The 27,088-nt window shown below is 38.9% G+C and overlaps 1 protein-coding gene and 1 long non-coding RNA gene across 6 annotated transcripts in view; one reads left to right on the top strand and one right to left on the bottom strand.

Annotated features, from left to right (window-relative positions):
• The first annotated feature begins 30 nt into the window (after window positions 1-30).
• On the top strand, window positions 31-24,229 carry mphosph8 (M-phase phosphoprotein 8). Of its 5 annotated transcripts, none has more exons than XM_007578407.2 (14): window positions 66-669; window positions 2,663-2,824; window positions 2,914-3,939; window positions 4,055-4,151; window positions 5,521-5,769; window positions 5,866-5,988; window positions 7,255-7,343; window positions 16,094-16,234; window positions 16,346-16,432; window positions 16,869-17,023; window positions 17,252-17,403; window positions 18,305-18,429; window positions 19,286-19,369; window positions 23,325-24,229. In XM_007578407.2, exons 1-14 carry the CDS (start codon window positions 568-570, stop codon window positions 23,364-23,366), a joined length of 2,634 nt encoding a protein of 877 aa, XP_007578469.1. In that variant the 5' UTR covers window positions 66-567; the 3' UTR covers window positions 23,367-24,229. The 5 variants fall into 5 exon arrangements, with proteins under 5 accessions (XP_007578466.1, XP_016519781.1, XP_016519782.1 ...); XM_016664297.1 differs by lacking the exon at window positions 23,325-24,229 and adding an exon at window positions 19,908-20,959; XM_007578404.2 differs by lacking the exons at window positions 16,094-16,234; window positions 16,346-16,432; window positions 16,869-17,023; ... (2 more) ...; window positions 19,286-19,369; window positions 23,325-24,229 and adding exons at window positions 9,597-11,880; window positions 12,507-15,650 and having other exon boundaries at window positions 31-94; window positions 355-669.
• Window positions 17,469-27,088, bottom strand: part of LOC107833896 (uncharacterized) — a 20,972-nt gene continuing 11,352 nt past the window's right edge. Inside the window, exon 2 of the long non-coding RNA XR_001659672.1 lies at window positions 17,469-17,613. This is a non-coding gene — a long non-coding RNA (uncharacterized LOC107833896). The remainder of the gene's footprint in view (window positions 17,614-27,088) is intronic.

The following is a 27,088-nucleotide window of genomic DNA, read 5'->3' as shown; positions in this document are numbered from 1 at the left end:
TACGTTATACAGAATGTTACCAGAATAAAAGCACGAAACTTTTAACGGCGGTTACAAGAAACAAACTAACATTCAGTTGGCCTTTACAACTGTAGTAAGTATTATATAATTATAACAACTCATGAGCTACACCTGAAACTAAATGCTACAAATTTGATCAAAAATCTGAAACGTTGATACGTTAACGAGTAGGTCATTATGGAAGGTATAACTTGCATTACGTTTTTAATGTAATATCTAAGCATGTTTGATATAAAAAAAACTGTCTTTAACGTTGTTTCTGTTGAAATAATAAAGGCAAATTGGTAAGATGTTACCCGCTACTAGAAACTTTCTCACAGTGACTCCATACAGTATCCAGTCTTTCCTACAGGAGGAGGTGTGACTTGAACGCCTCACTGAGAGCAGGAGGCGGTTGATTGTCTGCACTCAGTCCGAGCTGAAGCAGCACAACCGGAGCGGACTGTGCCGCGAAGGTGCGCCACCGTCCTACCTCAGCACGGCGGCCTGAACCACCAGTCTGAAATAGCGCTGTTCTTCATAAAAAAAGCATCCAACCCAGCAGCCATGGCGTCTGAGGCCGAGAAGGTAGAACCGACTGAAAGCGAACAAGACGAAGAAGAAGATGTATACGAAGTGGAAAGGATAATTGACATGCGGGTGGAAGAGGTAAAGCTAACGGCTAACTAGCTTCCCGGCTAGCGGGGCAAACATGGCTGGTATTTTTTTTTCTTTCCCACTTTGACGACGCAGTGTCCTCGTGAGAATACACCCCTTTGCCAAAATGCACTTCACGTAATTTTCGATGCAATTAATAGCGTGCAAGTCACTTAAACGTATGCTAGTAGTGCATTTCTACTATGACTCGCTGCTGCTCCAGTACATCGCACCGATTCCCTGCACAACTTCTCCCATGATGTCCGCTTGCTTCTCCCCTGCTGAGGCCAAGGGCAGGCAAATGTTTTCATCATGGCTGCTGCTGCACAGCCGCAACTCTAAGTCCTTAAAAAACACAAAAGACACGAATAATAACCCCAATCACCGTGCAGAAAATGCACTGGTGTAACTGGTTCTCTGCAAACCTTAATGGTTACTGAAGTCTGTCCATGCGAGTGTACTAAAGCCAGCTAGCATGTTATCATTTTAGCAGAAATTACTGCTTAAACTGGTCTTTACCTAAAGTAAGCGCGGTATATACCGTCTAATGCAGATTTACTCGGCAAACAGGATTGCTGCGAGTAGCGACGAAACATAGTTGATGCTTTTGCAGCAAAAGCGTTGGAAACTAGTTTTCCGTTTGATATTTTAGTGAACGAATCTTTCCCAAATGTGCGTTTGTCACATTTACTGTTTCAGTAACTAAACTGGTCAAATGGTTAAGTGCGTGTGTGGTTGTGAATGATGCTTCCTCGGAGGTTTGGTCAGGCTACATTGCCAAACAAAACAGCCACCTAATGGGCCATAACCGAGAGTGACATTTATACCCAAAAAGCATATTCAAGACAATCATTCAACTCGCACCGGTCTTTGCAAAGTCTTGCTTTATGACAAAATAATTCCACAGTTAAGAAAAAAAAAACATTTACATCAATTTTTCTTTAGATAATTTAGTTTAAATGGAATAGTTGTCATAAACTGCTTAAAACGTGATCATTTTAAATGGAGCTGCACTGTTTCTTACAGCTGCACCCTTTATCATTTGAGGTCTGATCTGCTGATTCTGATTGTTGACCAATTCTGTTTTTGTTTTTTTTTGTTTTTTATATCATCGTTGTTGTTGTTGTTTTTGCCTAAAGCCTATTAAATTGAGGGGGAAAACTAGTACAGGTAGCAGGTCTCCATCCAAAAGAAAATATAGGAATTACAAGAGTATGTAGTATGTCACCATGGCAACCTCTGAAGGAAAAAGCCCAAAGAGAAGATGCATTAATGTGTATATGTCTTGCATTTACATTTTTTTATTTTATTTTACAAATTTAGGGTGTCAAAGTACACCTGTCGATTGATGCATTTATGTAATGAAAAGGGTGGTAGTTCTTAGTTTTGATGCATTTAACTAAATGGATTTTTTTCCCCAGTATTTGATCAGCCTATAATTGGTCAAAGCCAAACAGTGGAAACCATTCAACCTGTTGCTGTATCCATGCTTTACATGTAGCATTTTTTTACAATACAGATGGACAAAAAAAAAGACAAATTTGCATCAAAATCTAAAGTTCAACCAAGTGAAACTGATGCAGCGTTGCCCAAAACGTGTATCACAATTTCACAATATGAAAACATTGATGTCTGACAAAAAAAAATTCTATCTAAATTTTTATTCATTCATGCAAATTTTCCCAATTGGCTGAAGTGAAATTGACTTTCAGTTCTTTAGTCAGCCTGTTTAAGCTCAAAAACGATATTCTGATCAAAAATAAATCAACGTATCGGATCACAGTCTTCATCAATGTGTGCAGCATTCCAACTGCAAAGGAGCATTGGGACGGTACGCTGTAAATTTTCAGACAGCATACATAAAACTTCCTGCCGATTATTATATTCAACCACTTAGATGGCCTTTCCCCCAGTGCTTTATCTAGTAGAGTTCATACCGGCAGCTCAGCACCCTGCCGATATGAAGAGTGATATTTGATCTAACGGCTCCTCTGCTTGTCTTCAGGGCGAAGTGCTTTACAGGGTCCGCTGGAAGAATTACTGCTCTGACGACGACACCTGGGAACCCGAAGCCCATTTAGAGGACTGCCATGAAGTCCTGCTGGCGTTTAAGAGGCACCAGGCCGAGCTGAAAGCCAAGAAGGAGGCTGAGTCCAAGAAACCTGTGGTAAGACTCGTAAGACAGCAGGTTAATATATGTTGTTGTTTTTTAAAAAAAAAAGAAAAAATTTGATGACAATGTCCTTTTCTGTTCAGCAAAAACTTTTGCCTATAAAGAGCGACGTGTTCGACGCTGACTCGGAGAGCGACAGCGACAAAGAACGCCCGACAGAGGCCCCCGTCAAAAAGAAGAAGAAGAAGAAGAGGATCCGGGAGGAAGAAGAGGAGGAACCCCCTCCGAAGGAGAAGAAGAAGAAAAAGAAGGACAAACGCCGAGACGAGCCGAAGCCGCTCCCCGCTCCGGAAACGGACGACGACGAAGAGGAGGAGGCTCCCCCGACCCCGCCCTCTCCCCCAAAGGAGGCGAAGGTCGAGTCCAAGAAGCGCTACGCCGACTCTGACGAGGAGGAGGAGGACAGAGCGCCGTCTTCCAAAAAGCAAAAGAAGGAGAAGGGAAAGGATGGAGGGAAGCATAAGAAAATCAAGACAGAGGAGGGGGGGAAGAAGAAGAAGGTGAAAAAAGAGTGGAAAGTGGAGAGCTCTGACGACGAGGCCACCGCGCCGGTGGAGGAGGATCTGAGCGACGGGCCGTCCGAGTCGCAGGTGGAGGACTCGGGCTCGGCGGAGGCCGCCGCCAAGCCGGCACAGAAGCTCAATCTGGAAGATAAGATCAAGCAAAAGAAGGGCAAGTGGGAGGTGAAGCTGCAGGGCATCAAGGACCTCATCAGCGAGAAAAAGAGCAAGAAACCCGACGGCAGCCTCCAAAAACCCAAGAGTCAGAGTTCGAAAAGCAAAGAGGACGGCGCTCTCCAGTCAGACTCCAGCGACAACTCCAGCCTGCACAAAAAGGCCAAGAGCAAAGGGGGCGACGGCACACCCGCCCCACCGCAGAAAGCCCCTTCTTCCTCTACGTCCTCTTCATCATCCTCTTCCTCCTCCGCCGCTATGGCTACCAGCAAGGTCAAAGAGGAAGAGGCGACTAAAGAGGAGGCGCTGGGACAGAAAGACGCCAGCGGCTCCACGAATCTCTTCGAAAAGTTCCTGTTGAACTGCGAGGCCAAGGACCGGGCCCCCCGCAGGCCGCCGCCTGCCACAGAGAAGAGCAGCAGCAAACCCACCAAGGTACAGACCTCGACCGTCCTTCACGTTCAGACGGGAAGTCGTGATCCAATTACAAATGTTCTAACATTCTTCAGAGATTCATTTATTATGTTTTTCTTTGTTTGTCGATTATAAGTTGATAGGAAAGATCGAGAAGATCCCCAAGCCGACCAAAGAGTCTCCGTCTCAGAAAGCAGAGCCGGAGAGGACCGAGCGGACAAAGCAGTCAGACGGTAAAGCTGCTGCTGCACACACACACACACACACACACACACACATCAAAAACCTCTCGTAAAACGTTGGGCTTGACCAATGCAGTGCTTTGAAATGTTGGAATTAAGAATTATCTAAACTCTAGAGGCTTGAACAAGTGGGTTAGCATAAAGAGTTTCTTTTAGCTTTTCTACCAAACAGCTTTTTCTTTTATTGTCGGACCAGAACTGGCACTTATCAGGCTTTTCCATGACCGACAAAGATCTGTGGGATTCTTTCTCTGTAGTACGATCTGCTGATTCAGATTTGTTTTTCTAAAAGATGTTTCTGTACAGGTGACAAATGTTCCTTAATGGAGGTAAAAGCTTAAAAAAACATAAACAGAAGTGTGAGGATTTTTCACACTTCTGCATTTTCCCTAACCTCTATCTGTTTTTTCTTTTTAAATTATTAAACACAAAACAAACAAACAGTGAAGCTACGGACTTTTGGTTGACATGTTTCTGCACTGGTAATTATGTTAGCTTTTCATTTTGTAATATGAAAAGCTAACAAAGCTAATGAACAAAGAGGGAGGGAGGAAACACTTTCATTCAGTTATCACAATTAATCAATCGGATAAACAAAATTGTGCATTCTACAAATCTAAAATATTAGAAATATATTAAGATTCAAATAATATTTAAAAAGAAAGATAAAATAGACATTTTATTGCCTAAAATGCTATAACATAGCATTCTTTTATATATATATATATATAGGGGCAAGAACTGCCATTTAAAATTTATTGACAGAAATAAGTCTTTTTAACTTAATTTAAACTTATAAATAACTTATTTATAATAAACTTTCGGCTTAATTAGTCCTCTAAATATGTTTTTTTTTTTTTTCCCAGCAAGTGGCATTTTTTTTGGGTTTCTGTACGCTAACAATTAATTGATTGCTAAATCTATTAATCGTCCACTAAATTAGTTGACATTTATTTAATAATTGATTGATCCAATTAATCGCTTCAGCTCTAAAGAATGTGATTTATTTAGTTGGGTTTTTTTTCTCTTGCACAACTGGAATCCAATCGCTCATTTTAGGTTTTAAGGCCAGATTTGAACTGTGATTTTGAGGCGTCTCCACCTGCAATAAACACCTGTTAGAACCAGATCCGTTCTGAACATAGACGTTCAAATGCCTCCGTCACTGGTGCATTGCACAAACGGGTTGAATAAGGGAAGAAACGGGATGGATTCACCTAAATCAACAGTAAGACGCTGAGAACCCAACAGGGTTAGGACCCCAAACACACATGGAAATGTTTGTAGAAACTTCTGAAACAGCTGATACCTTTACCTTTAAAAGGAAACTCATTTCTTATCTCCGGCCCCCGACGTTCAGTCCCCAGAGCCAGCCAGAGTCACGGCTTCAGCCTGGACAGCGACGAAAGGGAAGAGGAATCCACGGGGAAACCGCGGCCAGCAGACGACTCCCGAGAGCGAAAGGAGAGGGCAGACGAGGCCCTGCGGCCATCTTGGGAGAGGAGGAGTTCGGCCGACGACAGGAGGAAGAGGAGAGACGACAGCGAGCCCAGACTCTTCATTTCATGTGATGAGAACCAGGAACCACCAGAGGGCAACGATAAATCTGGTAAGGCCGGTTTCTTTGGGCTCAGATCTCGCATGCCCTGCCTCAGCAGTTTAAGCTGCTTGGATGCTGATGGTCTTCCTGTTCTGTGATGTACAGAGAGAGGTCAAGCCACTTTGAGCCTGGGAATGGACCTCAACCTGGACTGGATGACACTAGATAACTTTCAGAAGCATTTGAACGGAGAGGATGAGATCTTGTCAGGTCCACCGTTGTCACCCAGTGAGTGTTTTCCTTTACTCAGTAAACGGCACATCTGTTTTCTTCAATGAATAAATCAGTTTAAGGAAGAAGTTTTGATAGAAGTATAAGATTATTGTGATTTTGGCTTCCAGTTAACCTGGGATTATGATTAATCATCAGATTTTCTGCAGGAGGTTTTTTTTTACCTCACTAGAAAACACTACTAACACTTGAGGTTGTGTATTTCTTCCATACTTTTCAAAAGTGCTGTGAATGTTTTAAATATTTTTCACACTACACGCGCAGACATCCATCTGTTTAGGACTTTCAGTAGCACACCAACAATAGGAACAGGATAAACTGTCGATCAATTTACTGTCACGACTAGAGAGGCCACCAGCAGCCATTTTGACTGCTGGGTTCAAGTCAGAATCAATTCACCTTGTAAGTTTACAACTAACTTTTTTTCTTTAGCTAAACAATGTTTTTCAAGCCTTATTAACAATAATTATTTTTAATTTGATAGACAAAGTTCAGTTGTGCGTTCAGATTTTACCATTATTCACCAGTCAAAACTATTATAACTTATACGAGTCATTTTTGTCACATTTTGTGAGAAATCTAACAAGGATATTTTACTCTAATGAAGAATTTTTGTGTCCTTTCTCTCAGAAACAAACTCTAAACACCAATTGTCATATTGCCAAAATAAATGAGAATCAACAAGAATGAAAGAAAACAGAGCACTTTGAGCCTGGGAATGGACCAGGCTCAAAGTGCTCAATGTTTATGTCACTATAACTATTTACACTATTTATATTGCCGCAAGAAAAAGTAATGTACGATTCGCAGTCAGCGAACATCACCTCCCTTCGCCACGACTCCTGCATACGGCTTTGCAGATGGAAGGAGGTTTTTACTGCACCTGGCGCTCCCTCTTTTTTTCTTTGAGTCTTTCAGATTCCTGACGACTTAGACTTCCATCTTCTTCCATCTGCCTTGATGGCTGTTTCCCCTCAACAAACTGTTTTCCTGCCATCTGATCCAGAAAGTCCTCTCTGTATTTTGTATTGTTATAACACAGGCTGCCCACTCCAGCGGAACAAAGATTAAATCACAGCAACATCAACATTTAAAAACCGACTACAAATCTTCAGAATCAAAATATGTTTTTAGCTTTCCACGTATTTAATAAGTCAATGAATAATAATCGTACCTCAGTAAAACATATTTTCTGTCTAAAAGAATCCTAAAGCAAATTTTCCTTTCTTTAAGCACTGCTCTGCTCTGCCTCGTGTCTGACAGGTGAACTGCGAGACGCTGTGAAAAGCGGCGATTACATGGCTGTTAAATTGGCACTCAACTCCAAAGAGGACTACAATCTGGAACAAGAGGTATTCATTTGGTTCTTATATACATATCATTTTCCTGCTTAACTTAATTCTGTATTTGGATTTGTTCCTTTTGTGGTTCCAATATTTCAAATGAACATCACATTTCCCAGCTTGCACCTTGGTTGCCCCGTGTGAATGTGTGAGAATTAAAGTCATGTTTCATACGCTGTTAAAGATAAACACTTGAGCATCCTGTGAATGACTTAACAAGGCATTAAAAACATTCAGAGGAAATATTACCCCAAGCAGTGAGCCAAAGACACGGTTAGTAATGCAAATAGTTAGGTGGTTTGTTCAAATGTTGGTCCAGTTCTGTGTGAGCAAAGTATTTTTCATACAGTATTTATTAAAAGTGTTCACCACCTTGGTAGTCTCAAACTTTTATTGCTTTAAAAGAATCAATCATCGACAAAGTCTGGCTTTTTTTGGAAAGATTACAAAACAATTAAATACAAACATTTCACATAAAGTAAGTGATTGCTTAAATATTCACTCCTCAATTCAGTGTTTAGTATATGTGTCTTTGGACAGTTTTCACTTTGACAAGGTTTTTTTTTTTGTTGTAAAAACAGATTTGTCAAAAAAAGCAAGATTTTGTGGATGAATGATAAGTAAAATCAATAAAAAGGGTCAAATATCAAATGGGGTGAATACTTTTTATACTCTCTTTAAGTCAGGGATTTTTACTTTTGTTATGAATTTGAGTTCTGTGTAGGGAGAATCTGTTTACTCGGGTCTCTTTCTGCCACATGGTGTTTGTTTCTCATCATATTCTAAGGAACATGGTAGCTAGCACCAGTACGGCCTGTAGTTGATAGGAGAGATTTTTCAAACTGCATCTGAAGGTCAACAACCAGACTTGATTTCTTCATGCCTCCTAAAAAAAGAAACATCCTCTCAAGATATTTGCTTCATCTTCAAAGCAACTTTGCCTTCGCTACAGAATCAGGTAGGACAATATTTCATATCTTTTAACTTGTATGTATTCTCTAGTAAGGTTGTAAGATTGTCCATATTGTAAAATGTAATTCCTTTACTGGATTGCATGTTCTTTAGCACAGTCAACCAAGATTTTATGTTTTTATTAAAAGAACATATAATTTAAACCTGAATTGACTTAATGTTTAAGAAATGTGTATGTTTAATGTAGCACCCTGTTTTTATTGCTAGCTATTGTTAGGAACTAGCTTACGCAGTAAAACGTAATACAAAAAAAAATTATATTACATTTCTCAGTTATCAAGTTGTTTTATTAAGCTGTTTTAAGGAGACTGTGAAGGTTTGCGACTTGTGTAAGTATTTAATGGGCATTTAATTAAAATTAGAATTATTTACCATGTTTTTTTAAATTGCAATACATTTAAAATGTTTGTTCTGCGACTGCAAATTTGAGACGAGTGTTGCCTTCCTTTACAGTGAACAAGCAAGAGGAAGACGACACACAAAGTACCTGGACAGGAAGATCCATTTTCAAGCAGGTACATACTGTAGATATGATTTCAAAACATGTCATATTGTCTTCATTAACTTTATTTTTTTTATTTGTATTTTATTTGATTAAGAATATTTAAAAAGAAAAACTTAGCTAAAATATGAGCGTAAATGTGACTGGCAGGACGCTCCTAAAGTGTTCCTATTGTTTTGTTACCCTAAAGAGCCAGTTCATGCACTGTTAGCTGCTATGGCCACATCAGTGACGCACTTTGGTAAATTGCCAGTTTATTTTGTAACGCTGGTATTCAAACTTAAATCATTTTTTTGTCGTAAACCACGCATGCGGATTTAGCATGAGTGCACATTTTTGTTCACTTCATGTAGCATTTCATCTGACACCCCCATCCTGACTTGCTTAGACATTTATGTTAAAGCTCTGCTTGATCCAATAAAGCCATTAAATGTTCTTAAATGGGTCACATGTGGTTTTTGTACTAAAGATTTGGGTTGTTGGTGCAGATGTTGGGTTAAAAAGCAATCACTTTGAGCTCTGTTTGACTGAGCCTGAGACCTAATGGGGCATTGCCAAGGTGCAAGTGTTAAAAGAGTAGAGGAGCATTGGAAGATGGGCAGCAGAATTCCAAAATTAATATCAGAACTAACAAAGTCACCATCATATTTGCCAAAATTCAGAAAACCCCTCAGCCTCTTCCCTTTTCCCCTTAATTAGTTATATCTAAAACATATATTTTTCATTCAGTTCAAATATTTATGGGATCTGATTTGGCAATAAGTCTTACATTTACTCTTTTTTTGCAGGCAAGTACTATTGATGAGAAGAGATCATATGAAGGAGAGAGGAACTTGATTGAAGATAAAAGAAATAAAGAGGCAGCAGCAAAGGAGAATATCCCACAACATATGGATGGTCCTCAGAGTGACAGTAGAATTTCAAGCTTCCAAGCTAGCACAAACGCTGAGAAATTAACAGCGAAGAAACGTAAACTACGGGGCGGAAGCAATAAAACTCAATCCAAGAATAAATTATGTAAAACTTCAGTCGCACAGAAAAGTCAAGAAGAGGAACAGAAGATCTCCGATGACACAAACGGTGCATTATCAACCCAAATGACTCTGAACACTGTTAATTTAGACTTAACCAAAAACGCAGACAAGAGGTTAAAGCAGGTAGACGACGGAACTCGACAAAAGCACAAAGCAAGCAAAATTAAAGCTGCCCAAGAAGGGAATGACTCGGATGAGCACACGGACGGTGCAGTGTTGGAAAACGTTGATGGTTTGGATCAAACACTTACAAAGTCTGACGGAGAAGAGACGGCTAAAACACAATGCCTTCGAAGGAGAAAAACAGCCGAGGTCACGTTACCGACGCGATCAAGTCTACGGACCTGCAAGCAAGTGGCCGAAACAAAACCAATCATCGTAGTTAAAGAAAAAAAGGAAGCTTACAAGAAACACTTGTGCGTGTATTGCGAAAGTTATTTTACTCAAATCGTAAGGCACTTGGAAAGTAAGCATGCAGAAGAACCAGATGTAGCCCATGCCATGCACTTTCCCAAGGGTTCCAAAGTAAGACAGACCATGCTGGACCAGATTCGCCATAAAGCAATTTATGAGAAGTGTGGCGAGGGAGAAATTGCGACTAAGAAGCAGCTGAAGAAACCAGCTGTATCTGTGCGCGACTTCTTGCCCTGCCAGCACTGTCTTGCATTTTATCGCAAAACTGATTTATGGAGGCATGAGCGGACGTGTAAGATTGGAAAGGCAGAGCACAAATCTTCCGAAAAGACAAACCGATCCAACAGTTGCAATTCTGTCTCCGATCTACTTCCAATGTCGGAGTTCTTAACTGGAAGCTGCAAAGAAATCATTCAAATCATGCATCAAGATGACATTTCAAGACATATCCAGTTGGACCCACTTATTTGTAAATACGGCAATACGTTGTCTGTCAAGTATGATCATGATAAGTCTCAGTTTGCCTACATTGCACAGAAGATGAGAGAGTTGGGTAGGTTTGTTCTTGCTGTGAATGAGCTGGACAAGACTGTGAAGTACCTTCACGAAATATGTCTACCATCCAAGTTTGAATTAGCTGTTGAGGGGGTCAAAAAAGTTAGTGGCTTCGATCCAGCTTCTAGTAAGTTTAAAACGATTTCCCTTGTTTCAAAGATTGGCTACTCTCTAAAGCGCGCAGCAGAGATAGCATTTGGAGAAAGTCGCATGACGGAGGACAGCGAAACGGAGGGCGAATTGAAAAAATTCATCGAACTACTTGACACGAAATGGGCCGAGTGTTTTTCTCGCAAAGCACTTGTCTGCTCTTTAAAGCAAGAAACCAAAAAAGTGGATGTCGACAAATCAACTGTGACTGAAGATTTGATAAAACTCCACAGATTTATTACAGGAGAAGAGGAAGAAGCAAGGAAGGACTTAAAAGACAACGCCAGCATGTCGACATGGAAGAAGCTAGGTGAAGCCACGCTGGCAAACGTCTGTCTTTTTAACAGGGGAAGAGTGGGAAATATTGGAAGGCTTCTTCTGAAGACGTACTCTCAGAGGAGGAGTGAAGGAACATGTATTCTCTCTGCAGATCAAGTTAGAAAAAGCACAAAGCTGGAACTGGAACTTCGTTCCAGTTTTACAAGACTGGAACTTGAAGGCCAGTATGGACGGAACATGCTGGTTCTGTTAACAGACAGGATGGTTTCATCAATTGACTTGCTTGTTGAGAACAGAGAGCAAGCAGGCGTCTCCAAAACTAACCCGTACCTGTTTGCAAGGACGGAGGGGCCCTCTTTCATAAGAGGATTGGATTGTTTTCGAAGAGCTGCAGTTGAGTGTGGCGTTAAAAATTCAGAAGCACTTCTGTCCTCATCTGGAAGAGAGCAGATTTCCACCTGCTGGCAGCTGATGAGCCTCACTGAACAGGAACTGGACCAAGTAGCAAAGATGTTGGGAAGGAGCAGCCAAGAATGTCACAGCCTTTCTCAAAATGCAACACTGCTGGAGGAAATCAGCAAAGAACTGCTGAAGATGGATAAAACAATGCCAACAAGTCGGTCAAGCACTACAAAAGATGGTAAGTATGATTTGTTCCCTCTTGAATGTACATTAATCTATTCTGCTTTAATTTCTAAATTTGTGCCATGGTGACAAAAAAAATTGATTAGAGTATCTTTAGTTTATATTAAGTTAAAACAACATTTAAGTTTGATTTAAAACAAGAGGCTCATGTTTACAATATCGGGTTCCTGCAAAACAGACTATTTGTAATAGCAGAACCACACCTGTACAAGCTCTCAAAAACACGCACACACACCAGTCACCAACTTCTTACCTTTGAGGGAAAATGATGTGCCTTTTTCTGTATTTCTGAAGAATGCCCATTACATTTTTTTGTTCAGCCCTGAAAAGAGAGATACCTTATAATAGTAGAACAACCTGTATTCAATTCAAGATTGTCAGGTAAAAATTAGGATCATTCAGATCAAAGTTTTCTAAAAAGGAGAACGCTGAACTTTTAAGTTGTTTGCGCACAACACAGTCCAGATATGTCAACATGCATTTGGAATCTTTTGCATTCAGGCTTATAGCTAAAACAGTTGAATACCTGTGAGGGTTCTATTTTTTTTATTAAAAGAAGATATTTTTCCTCTTTTTAAAAAAAAATAAATAAAATAATTCCTTATAATCTTGTGTTTTTAGGAACTCGACCAAAGCAGCTTTTAAAAAGAAGGCCCTGGAGTGAGAAGGAGCAGATGGCTGTCAAACGCTACTTGAATGAATTCATCACGAGGATGAAGGTTCCAGGCAAGAAAGCGTGCAATGCCTGCATAGCAGCTGAGCCAGATCTTGGAGGAAGGTCTTGGACAGACGTTAAAAACTATGTCCACAACACATTGCAAACAATGCGTAGGAGAAATAACCAGCTGAGGTCTGATGGGATTAAAGACGTTTTGAGCACAAAGAGTTCCAAAACTCCAGACCAAACCGTAAAGTCCGAAATGGAGGAGACGAGTGTTTGTACGATGACGACCGTGAATCCAGATCACTTGCAAGAAAGTAGCTTGAACTGTTGTATGACAATGCCACCTTCTGCAAACATAAGGGAACCATCACCGTTCTCCCAGGAGATTAATGCTAGTTACACGCCATTTTGTTCTTCAAATACTAATATGATCCACACGAATCAGCCATTGGTGTCAAACTTCACACCACTAAACGCCACAGATACTCAAGTGGTTCCTACGTTTACCCCACACCACACTACAAATACCTTAGTGTCTTCTGTATATGCATCAGAGAACAACCACAGCCTGTCCATGTCGTCTTTTTATGGACAGAATACTACAGGTATGTTGCATTCATCCGTGTATACCCCACTGGAAGCTACAAACTCACCGCTGATTCCTTCCTATACGCATTTTAATACCCCATGTACTTCAATGGTTCCTACATATACACAGTTGAATACTCTGAGTGCACCAGTGATTTCTGCATTCTCCACGCTAAATGACAGAAGTAGGCCTGTCATGTCTTCGTTCTCTCCTCTTGACCATTCAAGTACCCCGCCCTACCACACCAGCCCTACGAGGGTCCACGCATCTGCGCAGGTTGTTCCTTCAATCCACGAACATGCCGTTTCTGAAAGTGCGCCGGTGGTACAGGAAAGTGCACTGGTGTCTTCTGTGAAAAAACGAGCCCCTCCGGGCGTGAAGCCTCAAAAAAGAAACAAGCGTTTATGGAGCGAGGAGGAGCAGGCAGCAGTGAGGCGGCAATTTGGAGACTTTTGTCAGCTGGCGAAGGTGCCGGGGAAAAAGGAATGCGATAGATGTTTAGCTGCCGAACCGGCACTGAACACCAGAACATGGAGGGAAGTGAAATATTTTGTACATAACTCTATTCAGTCACTCAAAAGAAGAGGTCATGCAGTTGCTTCCAAACAGGACAGACCACCGAAACCAGAGACTCAGACTTCGAGCAATGAGTGGGATGGTCCTGTGTATCTTTCCCTGTAAATAATTTGACTAGACTTGCACAAAAACAATGTGAGGACATGAGAGGTCTGTGGCTTTAACCTCAGTCTGATTGGGGTGGGAAAGAAGGGGAAAAAAGCTAAATTTGTGTCGTCCATAATGTATGTTTGCCGTGATCTCACTTGTTGTTTTACGTTTATTCTTGCATTTTCAGACAGTCCTGCCGTTCTTCCAGTTAGATTTAGGTTTTGTTTTTTTTTTTGTTGTTTTTTTTGTTTTTTAAATGTCCTTATGTTTTCAAAATCCAGTGAAACAAGCTTCTTTGTTGCATGCATATCCCCAGATGTGGGAAAGAAAGAATGATTTTTCTGTAACCTGCCTCGGGTTAAGAAGATTTTTCAATATGATAAGCTCACTACTAGTGTTTTGTTACTCATCCGTAATGCATATCAGTTTGTACATTGGGGTGGAATGTGAATTTTATTGGACAAGGATTTGCAGCTTGAGACATTTTTCACTTTATTCAGTAAATCCTGTGACTGAATATCCAAAGGATCCAACTCTTAAATATTTTTGAAGAGTGATTTCTGACTGAGAATTGGCTTGCATTGAGGTCCTTTTTGTTTCCTGTTGTACTGTTTTAGTAGCATTTTATGTATTTTTATTTAACAGAAAACCTTTTCGAGAATCCTTGCATTCAACCCAGCTAATGTGAGAGGTGTACCTTGTTGTGTATCATTACTATATCATGTCTTCAGCCAGTAGCCGATACTGTAGGTAGGTTTTTATCAACTTTCTTGTAACACTATAGCATAGAACCTGTCTTGTACACTTTTCACTAAGACATGGACAGTTCTTTAGCGGATTTTAAAGAGGGTCATGTTATTATTAATTAGTTACGGTAGTTTTTCTTTGTACCCATTTGTATTACAAAATACTTTGTAACACTAAAAAGCGACTGTTTACAACATTTTATTATTTTATTGTGCTTGATTGACACTACTTTGAGTTACTGGATGTTTACCATTAATCTGTGCTTGCTAAGATCCAGCTGCCTTACTGTGGTGTATTTTGTTTTAATTCTTCTGTCCACCTAAGATCACATCAATTATGCAAATTTTGATCTAGACAGTAAGATTTTCTTATTTTGCTTTGGGGTGTTTTTGCAGAAAAAAGATGTTTTAATTACTTTTGGATTGATGTTATCAATGTGCCTGACAGAAAGTGGCTGAAAAGTTTAATTTCCCAATATGTGGAAGTTAGTTTGGTTGAGTATTGACTCCTATTGTTTGTGCTAAAAAATATAAAAAAAACAGCAAGAAAGAAGGTGAATTTTGTTGTTACAGTTCAGTACAAACTTTATTTATTTTCCTTTGTACATTCAACAAAGCATATGCTATATAGATTGTGTTGTGTAGATACTTTTTTAAAATTAAAAACATCATGAAGGTCATTTTTGTTCTCACTAAGGTGAAGAGAGAACTTTCTTCTAAGATCTAAGCATTACTCGCCTGTTACAGAGGGTTTTTTCTAGCCTTAGTAGCTGCTAGTGAACCTAAGTTGAGCCTGTGTTCACGTTCTCATACCAAAGTCATTAGAGTCACTGTCCGATGTTTCAGTTTGGCTGAAGGGGAGCTTTGAAGTAGCAACGGTTAGTAGGATGTGGAGCTTTATGGTGTGGCAAGAATTTATTATTATTTCTGTTTTCTTTTTTTTTTTACGTGAATAGCTTTGTGGAAGCTTTTGTTTGTATGCAATGTTACTGTAAAAAAAACACTTGTTGCTTGTTTATCCTGTTTACTTGTATGTAGCTTCAGTTAATGTTTTACTGTAAGGAACTTATCACTTCTAATAAAAAAACTTCTGGGCTTGACACTGTAAGTGTTTTGTGAAAAAAAAAAGATTCTTGGAAGGGATTTTTTTTTACCCTAACGTTTGTTTTTGCATGACATATATTTTGCAACCTGCGTTGATTCACAAGTTAGGTTTTTCGATGAGATGAACACTCACATTCATTCTAATTTAGCCAATTAAACAAATCTAAAAAGTCAGAAAATGGATATTGGTGCAATTTGGAGTTGTGTGTTTTAGTTAACTTTAGCATTTATGGTGCTTCCATATTTATTTATTTGTCATAATATTTAGATTTAAATTGATGTACTTGTGTATCTGGTGCAGTGTAAAAATAGTTTAAAATTGATTTTCATTTTAAGAATTTTTCTCCATTTTACTTTTGTTCAGTACAAACTCCTACTTTTGTCATTTCGTCAATTCTGTGTTTTAAAGCCGTCGTCATTTGTTCCCGTTTGTCCACAGGACGTGAGTGGCATGTCCCTGTGCATGCTGGCTGCAGCGGGGGGGCAGGACGACATCCTCCGGCTGCTAATAAGGAAGGGAGTGAGGGTCAACGCCAGACAGAAGAACGGCACCACGGCGTTGATGCACGCCGCTGAAAAGGTATCCATCACACAAGATGGGTCAACAAAACAAAAACAAAAAAAAACATTTAATTATCTTTGGAATCCTGGACAGACAAAATCTCACAACTTTATCTGTCTTTCCTGCCAGAACTTTTTGACGACTGTTGCTATGCTGCTGGAGGCCGGTTCCTACGTCAACGCTCAAACGCTGGGAGGAGAAACCGCACTGATGAAAGTGAGCAGAATATTCCACAGAGGCACAATGGCAAAAAAGTGCCTGGATTCATTATTTAGTTGGCTGCTATATTTCTTTATTTTTCTTTATTTATATATTTTTATATATGTATATTCACATCCTCTACATTTACTACTTCAATTTCAGAGCATTTTGGCATTTTGTGTAGCAAATTACTTTATCAAACAGCAAAGATTTTCTTCTTAGAAATTTCTAACTGTATTGTCAGAGAATATCCTAGTTTAAATATCGAAAATGTATGCCTTTTAATTATGAAAAAAAAATTAATGTAACTTTCAAATACATTTTCATAGCTTTAATTTAAAAAATTGCTTATTAATGTTGGCAATAACACAATTGATTTAGATTTACTTGACCTTCAGACCTCTTATCCAAATGAATCAGAGGAACCTGATCTCTTCTCTCCACTTTTCAGGCCTGCAAAAGAGGGAATGCTGACATAGTGCGCCTCCTGCTGGAATACGGAGCAGACTGCAACATCCTGTCAAAGCACAAGAACACGGCTTTGTATTTCGCCAATTTCAGCAACAACCTGATGGTGTGCGACCTCGTCAAGGACCACATCAACAAGTAAGTGCCACTTTCAGGTTTCATGATCGCTCTTCTTTATTTACATTTATTTATTTATTTATTTGCATTTATAGTCTTTAAGAAAACCTGATTCTAGAGGAACATTTTTGAAAAATATTAACATTATTGAGTCTTTAAAGTCATCCTGCATTATAGGATGGAGTTATCTGTTTGATACATATCACATCTCATTCAAACTGACTTTTTGTTTATGTTTCTGTCCTTCAGGCTGTCCAGTGTGGCAGAGGACACCATCCGGGCGTACTTTGAGTCCCGGCTGGTGGTTTTGGAGCGGGTGTTCCCTCTGGCTTGCCACAGGCTTTGTGAGGGACCCGACTTTTCCATGGAGTTTCTCTACAAGGCGCAGCCACAACCAGAAGGTGAAATTATTTTTTATTTGTTTTATTAAATGGGCAGTGTTATGTAAAATCAACTTTTTTGACCTTTATATCATGTTATAATGTCATTCCCTAAACAAAACCATACCTGGAGAGTGTTGCCTGGACTCTTTCATGCATGTTTGAGAAATCCTCTAATCTCCCATGGCAACCATTCACCTGTGTAAAATGCCTGGTTGGACTTAGCTCCGCCTTTGAGGATGAAGCTCCTCCCTACTCAGCTCCTTCAGACTAGTCAACAGCAATTAGCAAACACGTGGTGGGACTGTTCATTGTGCTGAGCTCATTATAGCAGCTACTTCTCAATGCAACATAAAAAAATGTTAAAGGCTCAATAGAGAAGCCATTTTGTGATGTCTTTCTGAAGGCGGAGTTTCATAAAGACCAGGAGTTTTTAAAGAGACATAGACCCAATTTCAAGGTGTTAAATCAGGAAGTAAAATATCTTTTGAAGTCATAGATATGGCATTTTTACAACTTCTGAATGAAACATAGTTACTTTATTGTTCTACATAATGTCATGATATGTCTGGAAAGCACATAATACTGCCTCTTTCATATAATGGTCACATTTTTTAATTCAGCACTGAGGGAGACTAATTTTAAAAAAAAAATTAAAAATTAATAAATTATCTTAAATTTGCATCTAAAAGAAACAGCCTGTATGAGTATTTTTCTACGGCACATTATATATGTGCATCAAAGATCTTGATGTCCTTAGACTTCCAGCGGTTTCTGTTACGGCTGGTATAACAAATCTGTTTATAAAAAAAAGCTCCAGCCGAGTTCACCTGAGTTCAGGCGCTGTCATTTTGCTTTTGATGTAGACTTCAAATCTTTCTTCTTTTCTGTTTTTCTTTTCTTTTTTTTCGTTCTACTCCAGGTTCAGGCATTCTGCTCTTCATCTTTCACGCCAACTTCCTGAATGAGATCATAGCCAGGCTCTGCGGGCCCTGCAGTGTTCATGCTGTGGTGCTCAACGACAAGTTCCAGCTGCCTATTTTCCTGGTTGGTGCAGATTCTGTTGTTTATTTTATTGTGAGGCCGATTGAACCGGATTTAAAAGAAACTGACTGGTTAAAGTGTGAAAACAGCAGGGAATTGGAAAACAAACCTATTGCGGTCTGTGTGATAACTACAGATTTTCTTAATTTTGGAAGATCGGCGATCGGCCAGCACTTGCATGTGGAAATGATTTTATCTCGATCCACAAAGGTCACATCTGCACATTCCTTCTTGACAATAGTCACCCCGGTATTGCCAACTGAGCAACTTTGTCCCTATAATTAACAACTTCTCAAAAAAACAAAAAACAAACTGTAAATAAATTTATTATTTTTTTAACCTGTGATTGGCCAAAAAACTGTAGTTGGTGCACCCCTGATGTTTTTTTTTAATTTGTCTCACAAAGACACTATTCAATAAATTCACAAAAACGATCCACTTGCACATAACTAGTCAACTTACATCGTTTGTGTTTATTTTAAAACGCTCAGTTTACACTGCAACATTTAGAAGAACTCACTCAAAGAAAAGCTTTCATTGTATAGATTTGACCTTTTAGAGAAGCAAACTGTAATAATTGTGTAGAAATAATTAGGATCAGATAAAAGAGTAATCAGGATTAAAAATACTTTCTCGATCATCTTTGAGAAATTGTTGAATGGATCACAGCTAAATCTATTCAAACTGATTTCATAAAACTAGTAACCTACCGAACAGATTTATTTCCAAACGTATTTGGTCGGTTTATGGAAATATACCCAATTTAATCTTTCTAAGAATTTGCTTCTTTCCATAAGCTTTTATACTGTGTAGTAATCGGCTTTCTTTTTGTCCTGTTTGTATCTCTTCAACATTTCAGGATAGTCACTTCATCTACTCCTTCAGCCCGATTCCAGGGATCAACAAACTCTTCATCCGTCTCGCTGAAGCACCAACAGCCAAGGTGACAAATTTACACCAACACCAGTGAAAACCTCTAAACTCTCACAACGCCGTACCTGCTTCATTGTGCCTCATTCATCAGAGGCAGAATGAGCCACACATCTAGAGTTCCTTCATGTGAAATCTGTCAAAATGCAGTAAAATGGAGGATTGGTGTTGCCGTTATGACCAATAACCAATATTTATCGATTTTATTTCATATATTTAACTAACCTTTTGGCAGCAGATAGCCCTGCTTGTGAAGCCAATTCAAGCATTTAGCCTGGAAAGGTAAGTGAAACTTCCTCGGTGCTGACTGAGTGTTTGCATAGTGTAGCAAGAGATTTAGTAATATTAGTTATCACCGTCACATGACCAAACAAATACCACATGAACAACTTCCTCCCCCTTCAGAAACAAACAACAAGATGGTGGTAATTATTTTTTGTTAATATCGGCTCAGTTTTATTTATCAGACATGTACGTAGTAGTCATGTTAAGAAATGACTACTGTCTGCCGGTACCGATAATATCGACATATCCTGCAACATGTTCCATAGCAACAGTCATACAGTATCTAGATGGCAACCTGTTGTGTGGAAGTGACTGCGTCTGTCTTCATGTGGAGTTTGCTAACTTGGACCTGGACTAGAACTTTGTGTTTTGGTAAGTTGAGATCAGCTTTGAGTCCAGGGGGGTCTGGTGGACAACAAAGGATGCATATGTGAAAAATCATCCGTAAAATCACCGTAATATGGGTGGGTGGAGGCAGTTTGCAACGACGTTTCTTTTCCGGTCACCATGGGAACCTTGTTGGAGCACACGGCCGGTTCTTTCTGCAAGATAATGATCCACATCTTATGGCCAAATCAGTACAGATACGGTTAGTTAGACACAAAACCAACCGTCCTCTGTGGACTCTCCACAATGTGTCCGTTGGTGTGAGCGGAAGAGAATATAGTTTCTCTCTGTGTGTCTTGTCCTCCATGTGACTTGCCTGCCTGTCTGCCTTCCTTCCTTCCTTCCCTCCTTCCTTCCTTCCTTCGTCCCTCCCTCTTTCATTTCTCTTCAGATTAAAATCTTATTGCCCTCTCTCTAAAAATATCCTCCGTTAATCGATATAGAACTGTACGGGTGCTTGAAATCCTTGAAAATGCTTGACTTTCAATAAGGCATTTTCAAGGCTTGGAAAGTACTTGATTTCAGTGTAAAGTCCTTGAAAGTGCTGCATATTCAAACTAAACTGTGTAATAAAGTCCAGTCTAACGTTTCTTTAAAAGTCTAAATTTGGAAGGTCTTTTTTACTCATTAAACCAGATATTTAAAGATGATAAGACATTTTTTCCACACTGTGAAGTTAAATCAGACCAAACTTAAATTGTTTTAGGTTATTTAGATTTACAAAATTATTTCTACTTGCTAAATGCCAGAGAACTTGGTGAGAAAACTCTTTTAGCTTTTTTTGTTTGTTTTTTTGTAACTTTCTCATACCAGCCAGGTGAATAAGACGTGTGTATGAGATTTCAAAAGATAACATTTCATGTTTCGGTTTGCCTTGTGCCTGCTGTAGAATGTGTAATACTATCACAACACATTACTAATAACAGTAAAAAATAATGTAATAGTGAGTTCATTTGTATTTTTTATCTTTCTCCAAACTGTGGTGCTGGAAAAGTTTGAAAACGTAGCATGAAAATGCCTGCAGCATGTTTTCATTTTACTGTGGGAAAAGTGTATGAACCATGTCCATAATGGACTTTAGAGTTAGTATTTTTAAAATGAACCTAAAGGCCTAAGAAGTCTAGGAAGTTGTGTTTGCAAATGTCTGAGATCCGTCCATTAAATGTGTGTGGGAACCCTACTTCCTGTGTGCTGCAGCTGTGGGAAACTATAGTAGTGCTGTCCTTCTGGCTAACGGAGGTTGCAGTAACGGCAAGGAATTTTCTTTGTTGTTAAAAACATCAATTTATTTCAAGAATTTGCAGATATCTGCGCCAGAGACGCACCAACTTTATCTAAATCTTTAGATGACGATGTTTTTCTAAGTTTACGGTTGTAAAAGTCACAAGAGTCCGCTCTAAAGCTGAAATCCTGACTGGGAAACTCAGGATTCCAGCTCAGATTTCAGTATCCACTGGCTTTGCTGGTGCTTTACCACAACAAGTCAGAAAATCCCACTGGTTTTCCGACTTGCAGCGAGACACACACATCACGGGCATGACGTCATTTCCAGAGCTGAACCCAGACTTCCGAGGCAAACTGAACGCATCATTAGATGTTGGAAAAACAGAAGCTGGGTTAAGAATCCGTCTGTGTATGCAGCAGAACACAAGAAGTTTTTGGTTTCTTCGTATCTTTTAATTGGACCTTTATTATTTTAACCTGGAGCGGTTTCATGTCTTGAATTTTGCTGTTAGTTTTAGTTGGCTGCCCCAAAGTGCAGCTCTCTCTTCTGCCAAAGGTCTTATTGACGAGCCTGGAGAATCATGTGATATTTGTTCTCCATGTTGCGGCTCAAGCTTTAAGAGCTGCAGCTTTAGTTCAAACCTCTGGGGATGTGAAGGCAGCAGAAGACGTGTCAGTCCTTTAAGGCTCCAAAGACAGAATTAGAGAACAGAGTTCAGTCAGAGAGTTAAAAAATAAAAAAAAAAAATCTGCAGATAGTGGCAGAGGTTTGCCATTAGATGATTCTACTCGTTTCCATGTTTGTTTCCTCTCAGAATCTCTAAATGTTTAATTTTGTAGATTTAGATGGGAAATTTAACTCGGCTTAAAATGTCTTTCTGATGGGGAAATCATGCTATACACTATCTAACGCTTTAAAAATGTAATCTGTGCAGATTTTTCAGAAGCTGGTTTATTATCCAACCTTTTTTTTGTCACAATTCTTGTTGCTTCATATTCAGTGGTTGGCACTGATACTTAAAAGTTAGTTGTGTTAACCCTAAGGCACTAATCATAAACACTAGTTCTGCTAAATCGCTACGTCAACACTGTATTTAGTGCACGCTAACGCTAAAGTGCTACACAAATATGGTATTTAGTGGAAGCTATGACTAAGGTGCTGGTATTTAGCAGAAGATAATGCTAAAGCGCTAAACAAACACTATTTTTAGTAGAAGCTAAACTAAAGCACTATGCCAAAGCATTATTTAGCAGAAGCTAAAGTGATATACCATTATTATTTAGTGGAAGCTAACACTAAAGTGCTATTACCAACATGACATTTTCCCAAATCTAACGCTAACATGCTCAACCAATACAGTATTTAGCAGAAGCTAATGCTAAAGCACTATTACAAACTCACTATTTGGGGGAAGCTACAACCGTTGAGCACCAATTTAATTTTTTACATAATTTACATGTTCTGTATCGTCCTTACGTATTGTATTTATGAGTATATCCTGTTCTCTACTGTCAATTAAGTTTTTATTTTATTCCTCTGTTGTTTTTAAATCAAGTTACTGGGGAGACGGAGTAAGAGGCCATGAGGAAACTGCTACCTATACGTTCATCCTCCCTTTCAAAATAAGAGCATGAATATAAACGTTGATAACCAAAACGTCGACACAGATGTCGATCTTTATTCAATTGAAAGTTTACAAGACAGCCGAGTAAATTATTGCTTTAGAATTTATCTGGGAAAAATTAATTTAGGAAAATAAAATGTTAAATATTTTTTAAAGTTAGCGAAAGTGCTAGACAGAAAAGGGTAGCTATAAGTCTGTCCGTCCGTATTTTAATTACTGCTCCAACTGTAGATGTCAAGATTGAATCATGAGCTGTAGCCTTACTTGAATGGCATGTTCTCTTTTCTTACCCATTTTGAAGAGTGACTAAGTGAAATCAGCCTCTGGGCCATGTCGTATTACAAGTGTGACATTTAAGACTACGAGAAAACCTCAAAGTTATAGAGCTCTTGATATTACAGACACAGGAGGCTGACCGTATGTGGGGAACTTTTCTCCTTTCCTCAGGTGAAGCTCCTCATTGGAGCCTACAGAGTCCAGCTGCAGTGACGAACACATCGGAGCCTTTTTTCTTACTGTGACCTGAGACCAGCTCGGCGTGGATCCCAGGGACGCCGTGGAGTTCATCCTTCGTTGATCAGCGCAGCATCTGGGCGGAGGGAGGCGGTCAGACGCTCCGTTTCTTTCCCACCTGAAGAACTCCCAAAGACTGAAATCCCTCGTGTGTTGTGCCTTTTCCTGGGTTCCGCCTGCTGACCGGGTGGATAGTGTAGACACTTGTTGATCCGCAGTCTAGCTCGTGCATTTATGTGTGGTGTCTCTTTTGCGTTCAGAGAATGTTTTTTTTTGTTTGTTCTTACCCCTCTCCCATCTCTTCCTTAGCCCAATTTTGGCCATTTTAATTACTACAGTAAAGTCGGTCTGGGTTTCCAAAGCATTGTCGAAAACGGTTGTAACAACTGGTTTCGCTAAATCAGTACATCACTACACGTTTCCACTGGAGTTACAGGAGACGAAGCAGAAGCTCAGAGACTGTTCCATGTTTACCACCGGAGGGAGGTTCTTTTAAAATGAGATGTTTTAGCCTTCCATGCATCTTTTTTTTTTTTTTTTTTTTTTTTTTTTTGGTCATTTTATATATATATATTTTCCAGTTTGTACATATTCACATACAATATATAAATATAAAAGTGAAAAATAAACTGTTATAAAGTGTCATGTGATGACTGCTTATGTTTCACTGCTTAAGTTATTTGTGCTGTAAAAAGCTGTTTTAAGGCCCAACGCGTCTCAGACCTGCCCTGCTTCATTTTGTTGTAGCTACGAGAAAAGCTTTGATTTCCCCTGCAGGATTTAGATATTTTTACATAGACTGTACATGACTGCCGATTAAAACTTTGACTTGCTTCTCAGCCTCAGCTTCCTGAATTTTTTTTTTTTTTTTTGCTGCTTTATAAAAGTCTAGACGTGATCTGAACAACAGCAGATCACATATAAGGGCCACTATAGAAGAAAGAGTAAATTTCTGTCAAAAACATACATTTTCTAGCAAAACGACTTAAAACCTTCTGAGGTTGAAAAGTCAAAAATGTACTAGAAAAAAGGTGGAAATTTCTGAGTCTCAGAAGTCAAAAATGTGCGACTTCAAAGTTTTCTGAGCTTAAGTAAAAAAAGAATAAAACTTCTGAAATCTCCATGTTTTTCCAGAAATTTTGAGATTAATTGCAAAATTTGAGGGGTTTTTCTCACAAATTTTTGACTTGTTCAGAAATTTATTTTTTTTCTAGAATATTTCTGAGATTAATCTCAAAATTATTATTTTTTGTTTTGAAATGGAATATGTTCAAACTCAAACGTTTTCTTCTATTTGTCCCTTTCTCCATACTGCTTCATTTTAATTTATGAGTACCACAAAGAACCAGCAACTTTTACTCAAACATAAATCTGAGTGAACCTGTCTAAACGCAGGTGTTTTCAAAGTAAGTCCTTGTTGCCAGGAATAGACCCAAAACATTTTTAGACAATCAAAATAGAAAAAAAAATCCACATCACAGACTTTTTTCCCCCTTTTTTTTCTGAACCTACATTAAAATATTCTTTTTGAAGCATCAGTCTGGAGTAAAGCATGGTGGTGGCAGAATCATGTTGAGGTTTACTGTAAGGGCTATCTGTCAAAGTAACAGGATACATCTATCTAATTCAAATATGTATTCAATTGTCTACATTTGTAAATGTGTCTGGGGTTTTTAATAAAAAATCCAACTTTGAAATCTTAAAAAAAATAAAAATAACTGCTTCATGATAAAATGAGGCCAGTTAGATGGTTTGTATCCACTTCCACATTTCAAGCCTGGAGGAATTTTGATGCGGGGCTGTCTGATCTCTGCCCACTCAAACAGCTTCATCAGCCACTGGACATTAATATTTCATATGAAAACAAGGGCATGCTAATTAATTAGAGCAGTGTTTTTCCAAAGCTGCTTCTAACTCAACATGGTTTCAAGCTTTTCTTAAAGATGTTTAATGATCCAACAATCCCCCCTTTCAGATGCACATTTGATCAAAAGAGAGAAAATAACATGGTTTACGTCGGCCTTGTCTGAGAGCAACAGTGAGTTTATTTGGGGTCAGTCGGGACTGGCCGCCACCACACAGGGGAAGCATATTGAGGTCGGACCAATCGGAGTTCTGGGTATTCTAAAATGGACGCAGGATCTGCGTTAAAAGTTGCTCTTAAACCACCAGCAGTAAAAATGGATCTCTCTTGTGATCGTACTATGAATGTGGAAGGAATCCACGTTTCTGTTCAATATAAAAGTTTCAGTGCAATATATATACAAAAAAAATACTCTAAATTTGATTTTGAACTTCTAAGAACTAACAACTGTGAGAGATGAGGGGAATGGATGATGGATTGGTCCTAGTTCAATGTCACATGTTTGGAAAAGGAAGTCAATCATAACTAACCTTCACCCTTTGGTGTCCTAGATGCAAAAAGTAAGACCAGGAAGTCCTGAAAGCCTTGGATTTCTTGTTTATTTTTTAACTAGGCTGCTTTGATGAACAAATCAGGTGTGGTTTGATGGAAATTTAATGTGAAAGACAAACATTAAATAGTCCAGTGGAAGGAAAGCAATTTACAGTTTTCCTGATTTCCTTTCAAATTAAATTCTGGATCCCGTTGGATCTTTTTTAGTGGTCAGTCTCAGTCAGTTTTGGACATGACGAAGCTGAAATATTCTTTTAACGTTTTCATGAAGTCACACGTTGTTCCAGCTGTTCTCCGATCGGTCCAGTGTTGAAAATGAAAACGAATCAGAAGACTACGACAACATGACAACATGAGGTTTTACCGAAATCGTGCAAAGACACAGCAGCTTCCATGTGTGTAAACTTGTGAAATTAAAGAAAGCTTTTAAAAAACTTTTCCAAAACAAACAAACAAAAAGTATTAACCATTTTTTGGTATTTATTAAGTAAAAATACCATTAGTTATCCTTAGTGAAGTAAAACTGCAAAAATGTACTTTGATTTAAGGCCATCTCTTTTTGTACAGTTCATGTGCATCATCATCATCAAACCCAGTAATGGGGTTGATGATGGTTTAGATCAAAGTACTTCGATGTGTCAGAATGGCCTAGTCAAAGTCGGGACCTGAATTTGTGGACAGACTTCAAAATGCATGCTCTCCGGTCACTTGGACTGCACATGAAGTTGTCTGCAAAAGTGATCAGTTTTCACTGTTGATTCCTTCACTTCTTCCACTGAAAGTCAGATGTTTTTTTTGTTTTTTTTACCTCAACGTTGATCTTTGTGGGTTTTGTAGGAAGATGCTTGATCCATTTCAATAAAGAGAATAAGAGAAGCTTATTTCCATCTGTGCTAAGCTGAAACTCAGAACCAAGTCGTTTCTTTTTTTTTGTTTTTCACTTCAGGCTTGGTATTCTCCAGCCATAAAAGGAAGTTCATGTGATGCAGAAAAACTAAGATGGTCCAGATAACAAAGGCTTACTTGTTCAATGCCCAACTTTGCAGAGGGAAGTGCTGAAAAAAAATAATAAAAAAACACTTACATTGGAACAAAATGGTAAAATGAACGCAGACAACTTATCAAGTTTTCAAGAGCTAATAAGTACCAGTTCCAAAAAAAAAACAAAAAAAAAGCATTCTAATTTCAAAGGAATAATGCAATATCTGCTTATTCAAAACAAGAAAACTTTTTTTTTTTTTTACGTAGCACAGTAATCTAACTGGAGGGATATTTGTAAATA

Source organism: Poecilia formosa, unplaced genomic scaffold (assembly GCF_000485575.1).
Source record: "Poecilia formosa unplaced genomic scaffold, Poecilia_formosa-5.1.2 Scaffold477, whole genome shotgun sequence".
Taxonomy (NCBI): Eukaryota; Metazoa; Chordata; class Actinopteri; order Cyprinodontiformes; family Poeciliidae; genus Poecilia; species Poecilia formosa.
Note: the sequence above shows the minus strand (reverse complement) of the source record. Positions and strands in the feature narration are given on the sequence as shown.

Bases quoted from the DNA above. Each gene is read 5' to 3' on its own strand.
- mphosph8 (XM_007578404.2), top strand. From the start codon at position 568: ATGGCGTCTGAGGCCGAGAAGGTAGAACCGACTGAAAGCGAACAAGAC. The intron at 670-2,662 runs GTAAAGCTAACG...GCTTGTCTTCAG, and splicing joins TTGACATGCGGGTGGAAGAG to GGCGAAGTGCTTTACAGGGT. The intron at 11,881-12,506 runs GTAAGTATGATT...TTGTGTTTTTAG, and splicing joins GTCAAGCACTACAAAAGATG to GAACTCGACCAAAGCAGCTT.